The sequence below is a fragment of the Nerophis ophidion genome, linkage group LG03 (genome assembly GCF_033978795.1).
Source record: "Nerophis ophidion isolate RoL-2023_Sa linkage group LG03, RoL_Noph_v1.0, whole genome shotgun sequence".
Classification (NCBI taxonomy): Eukaryota; Metazoa; Chordata; class Actinopteri; order Syngnathiformes; family Syngnathidae; genus Nerophis; species Nerophis ophidion.
In genome coordinates, this window is record NC_084613.1 from 77,760,900 (window position 1) to 77,777,817 (window position 16,918).

Sequence of the window (16,918 nt, forward strand, 5' to 3'; positions counted from 1 at the left end):
GCAAGCAAGGTACCTGCGCAAGGAGATATTTCAGTGCCTTTCTCCAATAGCACTATCTTCGCCACAATCAGGTAAACCCGTGGCATGGGTGAGCCCATGACGACCAGTCCCTCGCCATGACTGCAGGAGGTTGCCGGGTCCTTATTCCTTCAAGGCCCGCCTATTGCGCACCACCAGCACATTGCTTTTCTGTTAGGGTGTGCTCCCTTAGCCTTTGCCTAAATAAGCTGACCCACAAGGCAATGGGGCTATTTACCCATAGTTGGGGCAGGGTTGACGGGCGTCAGGGGGTGTTCCACACAATGGTGGGCCTATACGCCACGTCTCTGGGGCCCACTGCTGCTCCGAGATCCCCTTCAGTTTAGTTCAGGGTCTGCAAAGACCCTTATCCGTGTGTGGCCACGAGGAGGCACTGAAGGAGTCTTGGTGGTGGAGAGGCTTTGTAACAGCAGGAGGAGACTTACGCACTCGGCTCCTCTTTTCACCCCCTGAGGGGGGCTAGCTGGGGGCGGTAGCTGTAAGCAGAGAGTAGCAAGCAGAAAGCAACATGCACTATCTACAGACATCTCTCTACTTCTACTGCACTAGACGTGTCACACACACCCTGTGTATATATATATACATACAAACACACACACGCAGAAGTTGAGGCTCATAACGTATATGTAAGGTGAAGTGGTAGAAATGATTAAAATCATCCCCAAAGTCTAATTACTTGTTCCTTATCCCATTTTTGACATTTCCTGAAAGTCTGATGAAAATCGCCAATATTGAACAATTCTTAAAAGTTTGATGAATAAATCACCTGTAACGTTTTGAGCTATCTGTAGCGGAATGAAAGAAACAGAGTGAAGCCTATTGTCAGTCATTCACTATCTTTGTCTCTGCAGGGATGTTAGCATACACACACTGTAACATAAATGTAAAATACCATTGTAAAGATGATCCGGATCAGGCCAAAATCAGTTGTTACTCATCCCATTTCTAAAATGTCCTAAAGATTCATAAAAATTAGGGCTGCGAAACTTTGGGTGTCCCACGATTCGATTCAATAACGATTCTTGGGGTCACGATTCGATTCAAAATCGATTTTTTTTTTTCAATTCAACACGATTCTCCAGTCAAAAACGATTTTTTTCTCGATTTAAAAGGATTCTCTATTCATTCAATACATAGGATTTCAGCAGGATCTACCCCAGTCTGCTGACATGCAAGCAGAGTAGTAGATTTTTGTAAAAATGTTTTATAATTGTAAAGGACAATGTTTTCTCAACTGATTTGTTTTAACTATTAAACGAAGCAAAAATATGACTTTATTTTATCTTTGTGAAAATATTGGACACGGTGTGTTGTCAAGCTTATGAGATGCGATGCAAGTGTAAGCCACTGTGACACTATTGTTCTTTTTATTTTATTTTATAAATGTCTAATGATAATGTCAATAAGGGATTTTTAATCACTGCTATGCTGAAATTATAACTAATATTGATACTGTTGTTGATAATATAAATTTTTGTTTCTTTTTGGTTCTGTGTCGTGTTTGTGTCTCCTCTCAAGTGCTCTGTTTATTGCAGTTCTGAGTGTTGCTGGGTCAGGTTTGGTTTTGGGATTAGATTGCATTGTTATGGTATTGTTGTGCATTGTTTTGTTGGATTGATTAAAAAAAAATGAGAATCGATTCTGAATCGCACAACGTGAGAATCGCGATTTATATTCTAATCGATTTTTTTCCCCACACCCCTAATAAAAATGCACACTCTTTGAGTTTTTTTCTAACTAACGAAAGGTAGTAATAAATCTCAACTAGTAAAACTCATTTTTTTGCCTTCATTGATCATAAATAGGATTTCGTCCTGCAGCTGATTGTTTAGAAAAAACACTCTGTAGTCTAAAGAAGTCAGACTTGTTGACATCCACATTGGTTACTTTTCCAGGTTCTCTGTTTGAGAACGAGTGGAGCCTAAAGTCAGAGTATAAAAGAGGAGGAAACCGCCTAGAGCTGGCCGACAGACTGGCGTCACGCATCCTGTGGATTGGTGTGGCCAACCTCCTCTTGTGTCCCGTCATCCTGGTGTGGCAGATCCTCTATGCTTTCTTCAGCTACACGGAGGTATCCCATGTCGACTCATTTGTCCGTCTATTTGGTAAAGGTAAAAATACCTTATCATTGTGTTTGTTAAGGTGATCAAGCGAGAGCCTGGTTCTCTCGGGGCCAGATGCTGGTCTTTGTACGGCCGATGCTACCTGCGCCACTTTAATGAGCTGGACCACGAGCTCATGTCTCGGCTGAGCAAAGGATACAAGGTCAGTGAGGTCCACATTTAACTAGCTTAGCAGCTTTTGTATTGTTGACGAGAGGCAAAAATGCAAGCAAATTGTAAATGACTCAAGCACAGTGGTGGACCGGTTCTGGGGCTGTATGAGTGCTGCGGGGAACTAAAGGGGAACTACCGTATTTCCTTGAATTGCCGCGGGGCATATAGTATGTGTCTGCCTTGAATTATCGCATGCTTAGTATTACCGCCTGGTCCAACTCGTGACGTCACGAGTGACACTTCCCCTGTCATCATTTTCAAAATGGAGGAGGCTGGTTTCAATACCGGTAATTTGAAATCGCATAAAGTTAAGAAGATTAAGAGCTATTCAGTAGGATTTAAGGTCCAAGCATACATTACACTCAAATTTTTACTGCATACCTTTGGTAAGTGCCAGAGTGAGAAAAGGATTTAGAATAATTAGCGCATGCTTACTTTTACCGCATGCCTTTGGTAAGCGCAGGAGTGAGAAGAGGTTTTAAATTAATTAGCGCCCCGGCGTCAATTCGAAGAAATATGGTACGCTCTTTTGGAACTTTGCGTATTGTTTACAATCATTATGATAGACAAGAAGACAAAAGGTTTAGTTTTTTTTTTTGCTTTCTAACATATAGGAAGTGAATTATATTTCTATAGCGCTTTTCTCTAGTGACTCAAAGCGCTTTACATAGTGAAACCCAATATCTAAGTTACATTTTAAACCAGTGTGGGTGGCACTGGGAGCAGGTGTGTAAAGTGTCTTGCCCAAGGACACAACGGCAGTGACTAGAATGACAGAAGCGGGAATCGAACCTGCAACCCTCAAGTTGCTGGCACGGCCACTCTGCCAACCGAGCTATGCCGCCCACAATATGTACAAATCGGTTCGTTCTTGGTGGCTAGCAATTCAGCTAATTGGAGCTACTTTTAAATCACTTTAAAAAAACATTCAGAAACCAACAAACAATACTTAATTTACATTCTGTAACCCATATATATGGCTTCACAGTGGCAGAGGGGTTAGTGCGTCTGCCTCACAATACGAAGGTCCTGCAGTCTTGGGTTCAAATCCAGGCTCGGGATCTTTCTGTGTGGAGTTTGCATGTTCTCCCCGTGAATGCGTGGGTTCCCTCCGGGTTCTCCGGCTTCCTCCCACTTCCAAAGACATGCACCTGGGCATAGGTTGATTGGCAACACTAAATTGGCCCTAGTGTGTGAATGTGAGTGTAAAAGTTGTTTGTCAATCTGTGTTGGCCCTGCGATGAGGTAGCGACTTGTCCAGGGTGTACACCGACTTCCGCCCGATTGTAGCTGAGATAGGCGCCAGTGCCCCCCGCGACCCCAAAAGGGAATAAACGGTAGAAAATGGATGGATGGATAACTCATACTGTATAATAACCAAGCTGTAGCGACATTGTTATTGTAAGAGCGAACACTGAGGAACTCTTTTCTTTTTTTAGCGTAGTCACAAATTGGCATGCTTTGGTATTAACCGTAAAAGCTAGCTAGGGCAAGACATAAGGTAGATTCTATGTCAAACACAAAATGCTTTTGAGTTTGTATTGCACAACACAATGCGAAAAGACACCAATCTGTACTGACCGAAAAACATGAACAATCATGTTACAGTATCTGTAAAGTATTAGCCTACATTTCATTTTTATTTGTACACAGTTGAGCTAGCCACACCACGTATGTACTGTAGTTGTACTAACACGCATGACGTTCTGCGTGTATCATTAACGATAGTAAGTGTGACTCACTCAATGAACAGTTGTCCGTCTGGTCCAGCAAGCCGGGGACGTTTCCTGTTGATTTTGGGTAAGCGATCCATTTATGTCGAAATAGCTTGTCTCCAAGTTCCACATTTATAGCATCGTCGCTTTCACCTCACTCTACCAGCTTCTGTCTGCTCCAAAGTCTCACCATTATCTTCGTGCTTGCTTCTATAGGCAGTAGTTCATCCTTAGTACATTTATAAATAAATAAATGATAAATGGGTTGTACTTGTATAGCGCTTTTCTACCTTCAAGGTACTCAAAGCGCTTTGACACTACTTCCACATTTACCCGTTCACACACACATTCACACACTGATGGAGGGAGCTGCCATGCAAGGCGCTAACCAGCACCCATCAGGAGCAAGGGTGAAGTGTCTTGCTCAGGACACAACGGCCTTGACGAGGTTGGTACTAGGTGGGAATTGAACCAGGGACCCTCGGGTTGCACACGGCCACTCTTCCACTGCGCTACGCCGTCCCCTTTACCTTTACCTTAAAGATTTACATTTACCTTAAAGATGAGGCTAAACATAATAAGTATAACAATACTTGATAAGTATACTAAACTTATGGCGTGGCGCAGTGGGAGATTGGCCGTGCGCAACCCGAGGGTCCCTGGTTCAATCCCCACCTAGTACCAACCTCGTCACGTCCGTTGTGTCCCAAGCAAGACACTTCACCATTGCTCCTGATGGGTGCTGGTTAGCGCCTTGCATGGCAGCTCCCTCCATCAGTGTGTGAATGGGTAAATGTGGAAGTAGTGTCAAAGCGCTTTGAGTACCTTGAGGTAGAAAAGCGCTATACAAGTACAACCCATTTATCATTTATCATTTATCAAGTTTAGTATACTTGATCATAATGATACTTATGATACTAAGAACAAAAACAGTTTATTCGTCTGGATAACGGTGATTAATAACTTATCATGGGAGCGGCTCGACATGATGTATGGACATCCATGGTTGGCTGTTAGCCGCCTGTCAGACCGGGTACCACAAGTAGGTACAGTGTCAGCCAGAGGAGGAAGGCATAAATCGGCAATTGAAGTGAAGTGAAGTGAATTATATTTATATAGCGCTTTTGCTCAAGTGACTCAAAGCGCTTTACCAGTGAAACCCAATATCTAGGTTACATTCAAACCAGTGTGGGTGGCACTGGAAGCAGGTGGGTAAAGTGTCTTGCCCAAGGACACAACGGCAGTGACTAGGTTGGCAGAAGCGGGAATCGAACCTGCAACCCTCAAGTTGCTGGCACGGCCACTCTACCAACCGAGCTAAATTGCCAATCATAGTTTTTCACAAATACCCGCCAATGCCAATCGGCACTATTTGGCATTTGTATCATCAGCTATGTATAGTCCTTTTCAGTGCACAGTAAATCTAAACTGTCGCAGAACACAGACTATTCTGCAAGTATATCCAGGTGGATTTCCTGTAGTATTGTCCCTTAAGAAGATATGTGTAATAAAATCTTGAAGGGTGTATGAGATTATCTTAGTGTCCGCCCTGAGATCGGTAGGGTAAGAGTTCAAACCCCGGCCGAGTCATACCAAAGTCTATAAAAATGGGACCCATTACCTCCCTGCTAGACACTCAGCATCAAGGGTTGGAATTGGGGGTTAAATCACCAAAAATGATTTCCGGGCACGGCCACCGCTGCTGCTCACTGCTCCCCTCACCTCCAGGGGGTGATCAAGGGTGATGGGTCAAACGCAGAGAATACTTTCGCCACACCTTTTGTGTGTGTGACAATCATTGGTACTTTAACTTTAGAATTATTCTGTCCTTTTCTTTGTCGTTTGCAGGCGGCCTCCAAGTACATGAACTGCTTCCTCTCTCCTCTGCTAACTGTGGTGGCCAAGAATGTCGCCTTTTTCGCCGGGTCCCTTCTGGCGGTCCTGATCACGTTGACCATCTACGACGAGGACGTGCTCGCGGTCGAACATGTCCTCTCCTCAATTACGCTGCTGGGAGTGTGTATCACCGTCTGCAGGTAGGAGGTTGTGCCCTTCTGAAAATGGATTGCTTTTGCCCTCAGATGAGATGTTCCTCTCGGTCTCCTCAGGTCATTTATTCCGGATAAACACATGGTGTTTTGTCCAGAGCAGCTGTTGCGCATCATCCTGGCTCATATACACTACATGCCTGACCACTGGCAGGGCAATGCCCACCGATACGAGACCCGGGACCAGTTCTCCCAGCTCTTCCAGTACAAAGCAGTGAGTATGACTACCCAACTGAACAAATGGACATTGTCACCATATGAAAACAAGTCTTGTGTTTTTTCTTTGTAGGTGTTCATACTGGAGGAGCTTTTGAGTCCGGTTGTAACGCCCATCATCCTCATCTTTTTTTTGAGGAGGAAGTCACTCGAGATCATAGATTTTTTTAGGAACTTCACCGTAGAGGTGGTGGGAGTGGGAGACACATGTTCTTTTGCCCAGATGGACATCAGGCAACATGGCCATCCTGCGGTAAGTTGACACCTTCATCCATCTATCCATCCATTTTGTACCGCTTATTCCCTTTGAGGTCACGGGGGGCGCTGGTGCCTATCTCAGCTACAATCATATTTACACCTATCCTGTTTGCATTAAAACATGTACCTTTATTATGATGAGAATGATCTGTGATTGATGTGAGGGCCAACATTTTTATTTCCTTTGTAAATGTTGACTAATTTCACACTTATTCATACGTTTGAAGTGTTTTTTCTCCCATACTATATTTTCCATACTACAATGGCACTGGTATATAAGGCACATCCACTAAACAATTTTTCCATATATTCCAATGGTGAGTGCTATTGACAGTGTAATTTTATCAAAACAATAAGCCGCACAGGACTATAAGCCGCAGATATACATATTGTGAAATAAGTTATTCACACATAAATATTTTGTAATTGTATATTTACGCTGGATCGGTTCGCAGCCGAGTGTGAAGCGACCGGAATGAGAATCAGCACCTCCAAGTCCGAGTCTATGGTTCTCGCCCGGGAAAGGGTGGAATGCCATCTCTGGGTTGGGGAGGAGACCCTGCCCCAAGTGGAGGAGTTCAAGTACCTAGGAGTTTTGTTCACGAGTGAGGGAAGAGTGGATCGTGAGATCGACAGGCGGATCAGTGCGGCGTCTTCAGTAATGCGGACGTTGTACCTATCCGTTGTGGTAAAGAAGGAGCTGAGCCGGAAGGCAAAGCTCTCAATTTACCGGTCGATCTACGTTCCCATCCTCACCTATGGTCATGAGCTTTGGGTCATGACCGAAAGGATAAGATCACGGGTACAAGCGGCCGAAATGAGTTTCCTCTTCTCCCTTAGAGATAGGGTGAGAAGCTCTGCCATCCGGGAGGAACTCAAAGTAAAGCTGCTGCTCCTCCACATGGAGAGGAGCCAGATGAGGTGGTTCGGGCATCTGGTCAGGATGCCACCCGAACGCCTCCCTAGGGAGGTGTTTAGGGCACGTCCAACTGGTAGGAGGCCACGGGGAAGACCCAGGACACGTTGGGAAGACTATGTCTCCCGGCTGGCCTGGGAACGCCTCGGGATCCCCCGGGAAGAGCTAGACGAAGTGGCTGGGGAGAGGGGAGTCTGGGTTTCCCTGCTTAGGCTGTTGCCCCCGCGACCCAACCTCGGATAAGCGGAAGATGATGGATGGATGGATGGATGTTTATTTACATACCTTAATTGTTTCCAAACGAGGCCTGTAACATGGCAGTAAAACGGTCGATCAAACAAAACAGAAGCCATCGTCATGGACCCACTAGCTCTCCAATCAGAGACAGACTCAATAACTCCACTGTGACGTCTTGGTAAATTTACAAAACAATACAAAAAGAATACTATTGTAAGTTAGTAGTTCTAACACAGACACTCGTAAGCGTGTTAGCGTATTAGCTAATGCTAACGATGCTAGCTTCATTACATTACGATAGCACGTACAAATATGCATGAAAACACTCCTACAGTCATCACATATGCGAAAGTGATTGATTGATTGATGGTGTAGTGGGTAGAGCGGCCGGCCAGAAACCTGAGGGTTGCAGGTTCGCTTCCCACCTATTGACATCCCAAAAATCGGTGCCGTTGTGTCCTTGGGCAGGACACTTCACCCTTTGCCCCCGGTGACGCTCACACTGGTGAATTAATGATAGGTGGTGGTCGAAGGGGCCGTAGGGCAGCTCTGGCTACTGATGCAGCTTACCACCACCAGGTGTGAATGAATGTTGAGTCCCACTTCTCTGTGAGCGCTTTGAGTGTTTAGAAAAGCGCGATATAAATCTAAGTCTTTTTTTTTTCATTAGTAGATTGTACAGTACAGTACAGTACATATTCTGTACAATTCACCACTAAATGGTAACACCCGAATAGGTTTTTCAACTTGTTTAAGTCGGGGTCCACGTAAATCAATTCATGGTAAGTTTAGTGAATATGAATGGTTTAGTTATATTGTAAAACTTACAAACGTTATTTGGAGTGATTAATGAAAAACACTTTTGAGCAGAAACGCAGAAAGACTTTCTTACTTATAGTTCAAAAACAGGCATTAAAACTGGAAGTACATTTTCAGCCTGCAACAGCTGCAGTAAGCGAACTTGTCTAAAAGATGGCGCTTTAGCACAAACAATAACACACTTTTTCAGTGTCTCTGTTGGAGTTTAATGAAAGCTATTTTATAAGCCACAGGTTTCAAAGCGTAGAAAAAAAAGTACAGAAAATGTCAGGTGTCATACTTTATTATGGTTGTCTATGACTTTTCATTTCTAATTATTTTTTTCGTAAAGGCAGATTTTATGATGCAACTCTTAGGGGTGGACAATGTTGCCTAAAATTTAAGTCTAAAAATTCCCCAAAAATCTATTAATAATTTTCTCTTTAAAAAAAAACCCACTATATATATTATTAATTCATAACCAATTTTTCTGTTATTTTAAACAACAAAAGTAACTTGTATTCTCCTCGAATAAAAGTGCCAGTTTTTTGCTTTGTTTTAAAAACTAAATGTGATAGTTTTAAAGGAGACAGACTCACAACGACATGGGTACCCGATCTAGTGTCATTTTGACACTATTTTCCACATTCAGACACTGATGGCGGGAGCTGCCATGCAAGGCCCTAACCATGACCTGTCAGGTCAAGAACCCTCAAGTTGCTGGCACGGCCGCTCTACAAACAGAGCCACGCCATCCTTAGATAGAAACGTATTACAACAGAAAGTAACCAGACAATAAGAGTAAATTAACAAGTAGATCGAAAATAGTTCTGAGAAAATAATACAATTAGAAATGATGCAATATGTTAGCGCAGGGGTAGGGAACCTATGGCTCGGGAGCCAGATGTGGCTCTTTTGATGACAGCATCTGGCTCTCGGATCAATCTGAGCTGGCATTGCTTAACACGATAAATAATGAATAACTCCGCTTGTAATCACAGTGTTAAAAATAATGTTCAAAATATAAAACATTCTCATTCATTTTTAATTCCATCCATCCGTTCCTACCGCACCTGTTCAAGAAGTTGCGTTAATGGTAAGAAGTTATTTATTTATTATTGTTAGTGTGGGGCTTGCCCTCCTGGGTGTTCTTCAGACCACCAAGCACCGACATGAGAACCTGTTTCAGGGTTACAATATTGTTATATTTTTCAATAAGTCCCTCAGTTGCTTTCCAGCAATTGTATTTTTCTTTTTCGTTTTCGCTCGCGCTCTGAATCCAGCCCCAACCCCGTCTCTCCTCCTGGCTGCTGCTTATAACAGAGTGACAGGTGATTACATAACAAGGCCCAGGTGGGCCGTTTACGCACCTGTCGCTGATTTAGAGGCCGGTCCTGGCACACCCCAGTTCATTGCAGGCCCACAGGTTACGCCCCCTCCATAGTTAGCTTCAGAATAACAATGTTATTACAAAGAATAAGAGACCTATTATACTCTAGAAATGTTGGTCTTACTTAAAAATGCACGCGTTTAGTTGTGTTCAGTGTTAAAAAAAATATTATACGGCTCTTACGGGAATACATTTTAAAATATTTGGCTTTTTGGCTCTCTCAGCCAAAAAGCTTCCCGACCCCTGTGTTAGCGCATACTCTAGCAGCAAATTAGGAGCCTTTGTAACTCGTTTGGAAATGGTTGTAAATATCGTTTATATGCCAAATAATATATTGTTATATACTGTACGTATATCATTGTAACGGGAGACTGCAATGTACAGTATATCACACAATACAGATTTTAGGCCATATTGCTCATCCCTCAGCAGCAACACATGCCAATATTGCCAGTGGACCAATATTTTAATAGTGCAAGATAAATATCAGACAGATATGAGGAATTATGACTTTAAAAGATAATTCTGATATAATTAGAAAATAGCTCCAATTAATGAAAAAAATGCTCCAATGATGTGAGATCACCCGCACTGCGCTGTAAGTGGAGTAGGGTGAGCAAACCAAGCGCTCCTTTTATACTACCTCTTAGGAGTTGAACTTCCCCTGAGCTCACTGTTGACAATCATGGCTTTGATCACGCAGGACTTTTGAGGAAGTCATTTTGTGTGCTGTTTTCACCAAAAGTGCAAAAGACGAGGGGAAAAAGAAACAACCACATGAAACGCCAGCATTGCTGTGTTTTGAAAACCTAAAAAGATGCTCGCGCTGCTATTAAGCTGCCCCAAAAAAAGGTACGCACATGTAAATTTTAAAAAATGTTGGCTTCGAAGCAGGAAGTCTAGAAGCAGGATGTCATCAGTACAGGTATGGGCTTAAATCATGGGTGTCAAACTCTGGCCCGCGGGCCAAATCTGGCCCGCCGTGTGATTTAATTTGGCCCTTGAGGCAATATCAATTTAGCTTTAGAGCTGGCCCGCCGGTGTTATACAGCGTCGATGCAGCTGTAACACCGCATTCACCGTAATGCTCATACTTGCCAAACCTCCCAATTTTCCCGGTAGACTCCCGAAGTTCAATGCCCCTCCCGAAAATCTCCCGGGGCAACCATTCTCCCGAATTTCTACCGATTTCCACCCGGACAACTATATTGGGAGCGTGCATTTAAGGCACTGCCTTAAGCCTTCTCTACAACCTGTCGTCACGTCCGCTTTTCCTCCATACTAACAGCGTGTCACATAATATTTGTGGCTTTTACACACACACACACACACACGCACAAGTGAATGCAACGCATGCTTGGTCAACAGCCATACAGGTCACACTGAGGGTGGCCGTATAAACAACTTTAGCACTGTTACAATTATGCGCCACACTGTGAACCCACACCAAACAAGAATGACAAACACATTTCGGGTGAACATCCACACCGTAACACAACAGAACAAATACCCAGGAACCCTTGCAGCACTAAGTGTTCCGGGAAACTTCCAGCAAACTGACCAATAATTAACGTTTTATTCATGCATTTTCTCTTGCTACTTCAAGGCTTGAATGTTTGCTTCATTCATTATTGTTATTTTATTTTCAAATGTATTATTAGCCTGTGGAAAATTTTTTATATTTACCTCAGAAGATTGCAAATAGAAAAAAAGGCATAAAATGTTTATTTAAATTTTATTTGATATGCCATTGATATTTTTTTAATTATTATTTGAAACTGGATTTTGCATGTCACTAAAGTTATATAAGCCTTGCTTGTTCATTATTTAATGCAAAATTTGTTTGGGTCCATATTAAAAGGTTAATTTGTTCAACCTTGTCCCTCGGCTTTGTTCCGTTTAAAATTTTGGCCCACTCTGTATTTGAGTTTGACACCCCTGGCTTAAATGCAAAAAATATTGTGCATCACTACAACTTGTCTTAGGAACAACCCCTTTGGCTCACAAATTTTATGTGGTGGTGAACCAGATTTGTCGGGCCCTTTTTAGTCATTAGGAGAACGCGGTGGACTAAGACTTTGCAAGATGCTAGTCATAAACAGGACCAACTTAAATAGGTTCCTCTGTATCTACTTGTAATGTGGTTGTGCTAATATGTGCACACTGACGGCGGTATCCCGCTTCAATGGGTTCTGTATTAAAAGCACAAATGAATAAATGCCAGATACAAGAGTATGTAAAAATATGAAAGAGGCTTGTAAACATGAAGGAGAGCATAGATGTAAGATGTGCGTCTTTTCATCCACAGTGGATGTCAGCGGGGAAGACGGAGGCATCCATTTACCAACAGGCGGAAGACGGCAAGACAGAGTTGTCTCTAATGCACTTTGCCATCACTAACCCCCAATGGCAGCCTCCCAGAGAGACCACGCACTTCATCAGCCTGCTGAAGGAAAGAGTTCAGCGAGAGGCCACCACGGCTCCTTCAGACTCTCATCATGTCTCTTTCTACGAATCTGAAGTACTGTGACGCACCCCAGCTCAAGTATGGCCATATTGACAGAGCGCCACTAATTAGATTTTGCTTCTTTTTTCCTTTTCAGCCGAGGAGTCTGGTTGCGAATCCGTCCACCTTGGCTTCCGTTCATTTTGGCGGGGACAGTTTATTGGGCAGTCCTGCAGCAGCAGCATTAGCCGGCACTGATGGGGCGTCTGCCTTGCGTTCTCTTTCCCCCGTCAGCAGTAGTTTTCACCTCAGGGGCAGCATGAGTGCAGCATACAGGACCCCTGGACACACCTCCGCCATGAGCAGGACAATGGCGGGCTCCGGGTAGGAACCTTCTCTATTATAACAAGAGTTCATTTTGCTAACTTACACTCTAATTCAGGGGTGCCCACACTTTTTCTGCAGGCGAGCTACTTTTCAATTGACCAAGTCGAGGAGATCTACCTCATTCCTATTTCTAATTTATATTTATTTATTTATGAAAGAGACATTTTTGTTAACAAGTTAATGGTGTTTAATGATAATACAAGCATGTTTAACACACATAGATTCCTTTCTTTCATGAAGACAAGAATATTAGTTGGTGTATTTGATTCTGATGACTTGCATTGATTGGAATTAGACAGTGGTGCTGATAACGTCCGCATTTTCAAATGGAAAAAAAAAAAAGTCCTCCTTTCTGTCCAATACCACATGAAAGTGGTTGGATTTGGCATCTCATTTGTCCAACTTGCATACTCGTTTTTAAACACTTTGTTATGAGAGTAGCATATGTGTGTGGCCCTTTAATGTCTGGCAGCAGGTGAGTGACGTCAGTGAGTGTGCGGGTGGGCAAGCAAGTGAGAAAGCGGTCACTGAGGGCGGGGGAGAAATACATCGGCATCAAACTCCATAGCTTGCTAGCTTGTGCACGCTAGCTTTCTGAGACTCTTATTTTGTTAGCACAGGCAGGATGAAACAGGTCTTTTATGGTGAAGACAGGAACTGTGCAGTCGGTCTTTAGAGTTTTGACAGTAGGTACGGAGTCTCTAGAAATAAAATGTGTTTCTCTGCGTCCGCCCTGTTAGTGATTTTTTTCTTAAATATGAGCTCCCAGCAGCCATTGTCATCCCACAAGATCCTCGGGTGCCGAGAATGTCAAACAACTGACAAAAGTGAAGTCTTGGTATGATTGATGATTGCTCATTTTTATGTATATTTTTTAATGCCTGGCTTGAGATCGACTGACACACCCTCCGAGATCGACCAGTCGATCGCGATCGACGTAACGGGCACCCCTGCTCTAATTGATGCCACACCACGATTGGTTGCTGGGTGTTGTTGCTATTTAATACATTTACATAGCTCGGTTGGTAGAGTGGCCGTGTCAGCAACTTGAGGGTTGCAGGTTCGATTCCCACTTGTGCCATCCTAGTTACTGCCGTTGTGTCCTTGGGCAAGACACTCTACCCACCTGCTCCCAGTGCCACCCACACTGGTTTAAATGTAACTTAGATATTGGGTGTCACTATGTAAAAAGCGCTTTGAGTCACTTGAGAAAAGCGCTATATAAATATAATTCACTTCACTTCACTGCATGTGGCCCACAGCATGATTTGTAGTGGTCGACATCATTCAAAACAGCCATGGTATCTGTAAAGCTGACGTTCACGGTGGCATTTTAAAGGAAATTTTCTCCATAAGAAATAATGTAAATATCCATGTTCGGAAGAACAGTGCTATATGATAATGGTGTTACTAGCACTGTAATTTTTAGTAGTAAAGAATAATCTAATTGAAGTACTTTTATGTATCGTATTTTCCACACTATAAGGCGCACCTAAAAACCTAAAATGTTCTCAAAAGCTGACAGTGCGCCTTATAGAGATGCGCGGATAGGCAATTATATAATCCGCATCCGCGTCACCAAAATCGTCATCCACCCGAACCAACATTTTATTAGGACCGTACCCGCCCACCAACCGCCCGCTGAATTACATCAGAGGTTGGCCACGTTTATCACTCACAGAGCTATTTAAAACTGTTTCACAGAGTAATGTAGTCAATTGGAGCCGCTATCGTTCCCGCGACTATTCAATAGTGTTCATCCTGATGACAAAAATATAGGCATGCTGTGAAGTCATTGCCTTTTATACCTACAACAACATGTACGTACCAATTGTTGGTCCAGCAACATGTTGTGTGCAGCTTCCACAATCACACGTATGAGATTGAAAGGCATACTGGGTGATACAGAGTACACTGATGGTTGTGATATAAACAACTTTAACACTTACTACTAATATGCGCCACGCTATGAAGCCACACGATACAAGATTGACAAACACATTTTGGGAGAACATCCTCACAGTAACACAACATAAACGCAACACAACTAATACCCATAATCCTTTGTATTCATGACACATCCTGAATATATTTTACACAGACATTTGCTGCCTATTTCTTTGTTGGGATGTTGTACATTAAGTTGAAACATATACTGTGTTTATATAGTGTAAATGTAGCAAGCTATTTTTTCCTTGTGGCTTGCTACAATTCTGTGGGGATAGCTATTAATCTTAATTAATGTACTCATGTTCATTAAGATTGTCTGTGCAGTTGAGTAAATAAACCAGTTTTGCTTGAGAAAATATGCCACTTCTGTTGTTTCCTCTTTGTTTATCAAATGCCCATCTTTTCATCTATTTTTCCATTCCTAAAAGGACGGACGCTCGAACGCTGAGTTCAGGCAGCAGTGCGTGGGAGGGTCAGCTCACCAGTTTGGTCCTATCCGAGTACGCCTCCACGGATATGAGCATGCATGCACTTTACATACACGAGGTAGGTGGAACATGTCCACGTGTTGTCTTGATCTCTTTCCTGTTTTCATGATAATCCACCTCCTTTTCGTGGTTCCCTCCCACAGCTGCACAAGCAGCTGTCGCGCGGCGAGCTCTCTCGTCACGCATGGCATAGGCAGGAGAGCGACGAGAGCAGCGACAGCGTCCCGGACGAGGTCAAGAGCGTGCCAGGCTCACGCTACAAAAACTTCCCTCGCTCGCACACCTTCCCCACATCAGTACCCAGTCCCACTACAGGCATCCCTTCTTCAGTCTCTGACGGCAGTGCCTCCGCGGGTCAGGAGGGGGCTTCATCCCAACAGAGCAACCAGCGCCGATACAGCGGTAACTAGAGAGTAGACCTTCATCAAGCCGACTGTATTTGTCGGACCATAGGCTGCACCGTATTATAAGGCGCAACAAATTAGTCATATTATAATTGTTTTTATTCCACATTTAAACCAATTCCTTGTGGTCTACATAACATTTAATGGTGGTGTGACAGTCGTGTGCTGTCGTGCGGGTTCCAGGGACCACCAAGGAAGGACATTCTGGCGAGCAGGTTTAGACTTCTTTTATTTTTCAATACCAAAGTCTATTCCGGGTTGCTTTTCAGCCATGCTGCTCGCTCTTCCGCTCCGGCTTTTCAGCTTCGTACGTCGTCTTCTTCCTTGGGCTCTTTTCAGCTCTCTCTCGGCATCCGCTTCCCGTAGGCTCTGTTACTTCTCTCCGCCTCTCCTCCCCACGTCCACGGATGCCGCGCTTTTTACACAGTGCGACAGCATTGTTTAATTGTGCCCAGCTGGGCGATCCACGCACCCGATAATATTTGCGGCGTCGATCCCAGCACGGTCCGCCTCACCGCCATCTCGCAGCGGGCTACGTGGTGCCCTGCCTCGCTGTCGCACTTTTTTTTTTGATTGATTGATAATGATTGATATTGATATTGATATTGATTGATTGGGACGGCGTGGCGCAGTGGGAGAGTGGCCGAGCGCAACCCGAGCGTCCCTGGTTCAATTCCCACCTAGTACCAACCTCGTCACGTCCGTTGTGTCCTGAGCAAGACACTTCACCCTCGCTCCTGATGGGTGCTGGTTGGTGCCTTGCATGGCAGCTCCCTCCATCAGTGTGTGAATGTGTGTGTGAATGGGTAAATGTGGAAGTAGTGTCAAAGCGCTTTGAGTACCTTGAAGGCAGAAAAGCGCTATACAAGTACAACCCATTTATCATTTATACTTTTATTGGTGAAGAAGGAGCTGAGCCGGAAGGCAAAGCTCTCAATTTACCGGTCGATCTACGTTCCCATCCTCACCTATGGTCATGAGCTTTGGGTCATGACCGAAAGGATAAGATGACGGGTACAAGCGGCCGAAATGAGTTTCCTCCGCCGTGTGGCGGGGCTCTCCCTTAGAGATAGTGTGAGAAGCTCTGCCATCCGGGAAGAATTCAAAGTAAAGCCGCTGCTCCTCCACATCGAGAGGAGCCAGATGAGGTGGTTCGGGCATCTGGTCAGGATGCCACCCGAACGCCTCCCTAGGGAGGTGTTTAGGGCACGTCCAACCGGTAGGAGGCCACGGGGAAGACCCAGGACACGTTGGGAAGACTATGTCTCCCGGCTGGCCTGGGAACGCCTCGGGATCCCCCGGGAAGAGCTAGACGAAGTGGCTGGGGAGAGGGGAGTCTGGGTTTCCCTG

At 44.1% G+C, this 16,918-nt stretch overlaps 1 protein-coding gene across 1 annotated transcript in view; it reads left to right on the plus strand.

Moving 5' to 3' along the window:
• atg9a (ATG9 autophagy related 9 homolog A (S. cerevisiae)) overlaps positions 1–16,918 on the plus strand; it is a 42,055-nt gene that overhangs the window by 20,207 nt on the left and 4,930 nt on the right. The window contains exons 11-19 of the mRNA XM_061896117.1: positions 1,935–2,110; positions 2,182–2,304; positions 5,879–6,066; positions 6,139–6,292; positions 6,368–6,547; positions 12,202–12,414; positions 12,497–12,723; positions 15,105–15,222; positions 15,308–15,566. Coding sequence (XP_061752101.1) covers positions 1,935–2,110; positions 2,182–2,304; positions 5,879–6,066; positions 6,139–6,292; positions 6,368–6,547; positions 12,202–12,414; positions 12,497–12,723; positions 15,105–15,222; positions 15,308–15,566 — 1,638 coding nt within the window. The remainder of the gene's footprint in view (positions 1–1,934; positions 2,111–2,181; positions 2,305–5,878; positions 6,067–6,138; positions 6,293–6,367; positions 6,548–12,201; positions 12,415–12,496; positions 12,724–15,104; positions 15,223–15,307; positions 15,567–16,918) is intronic.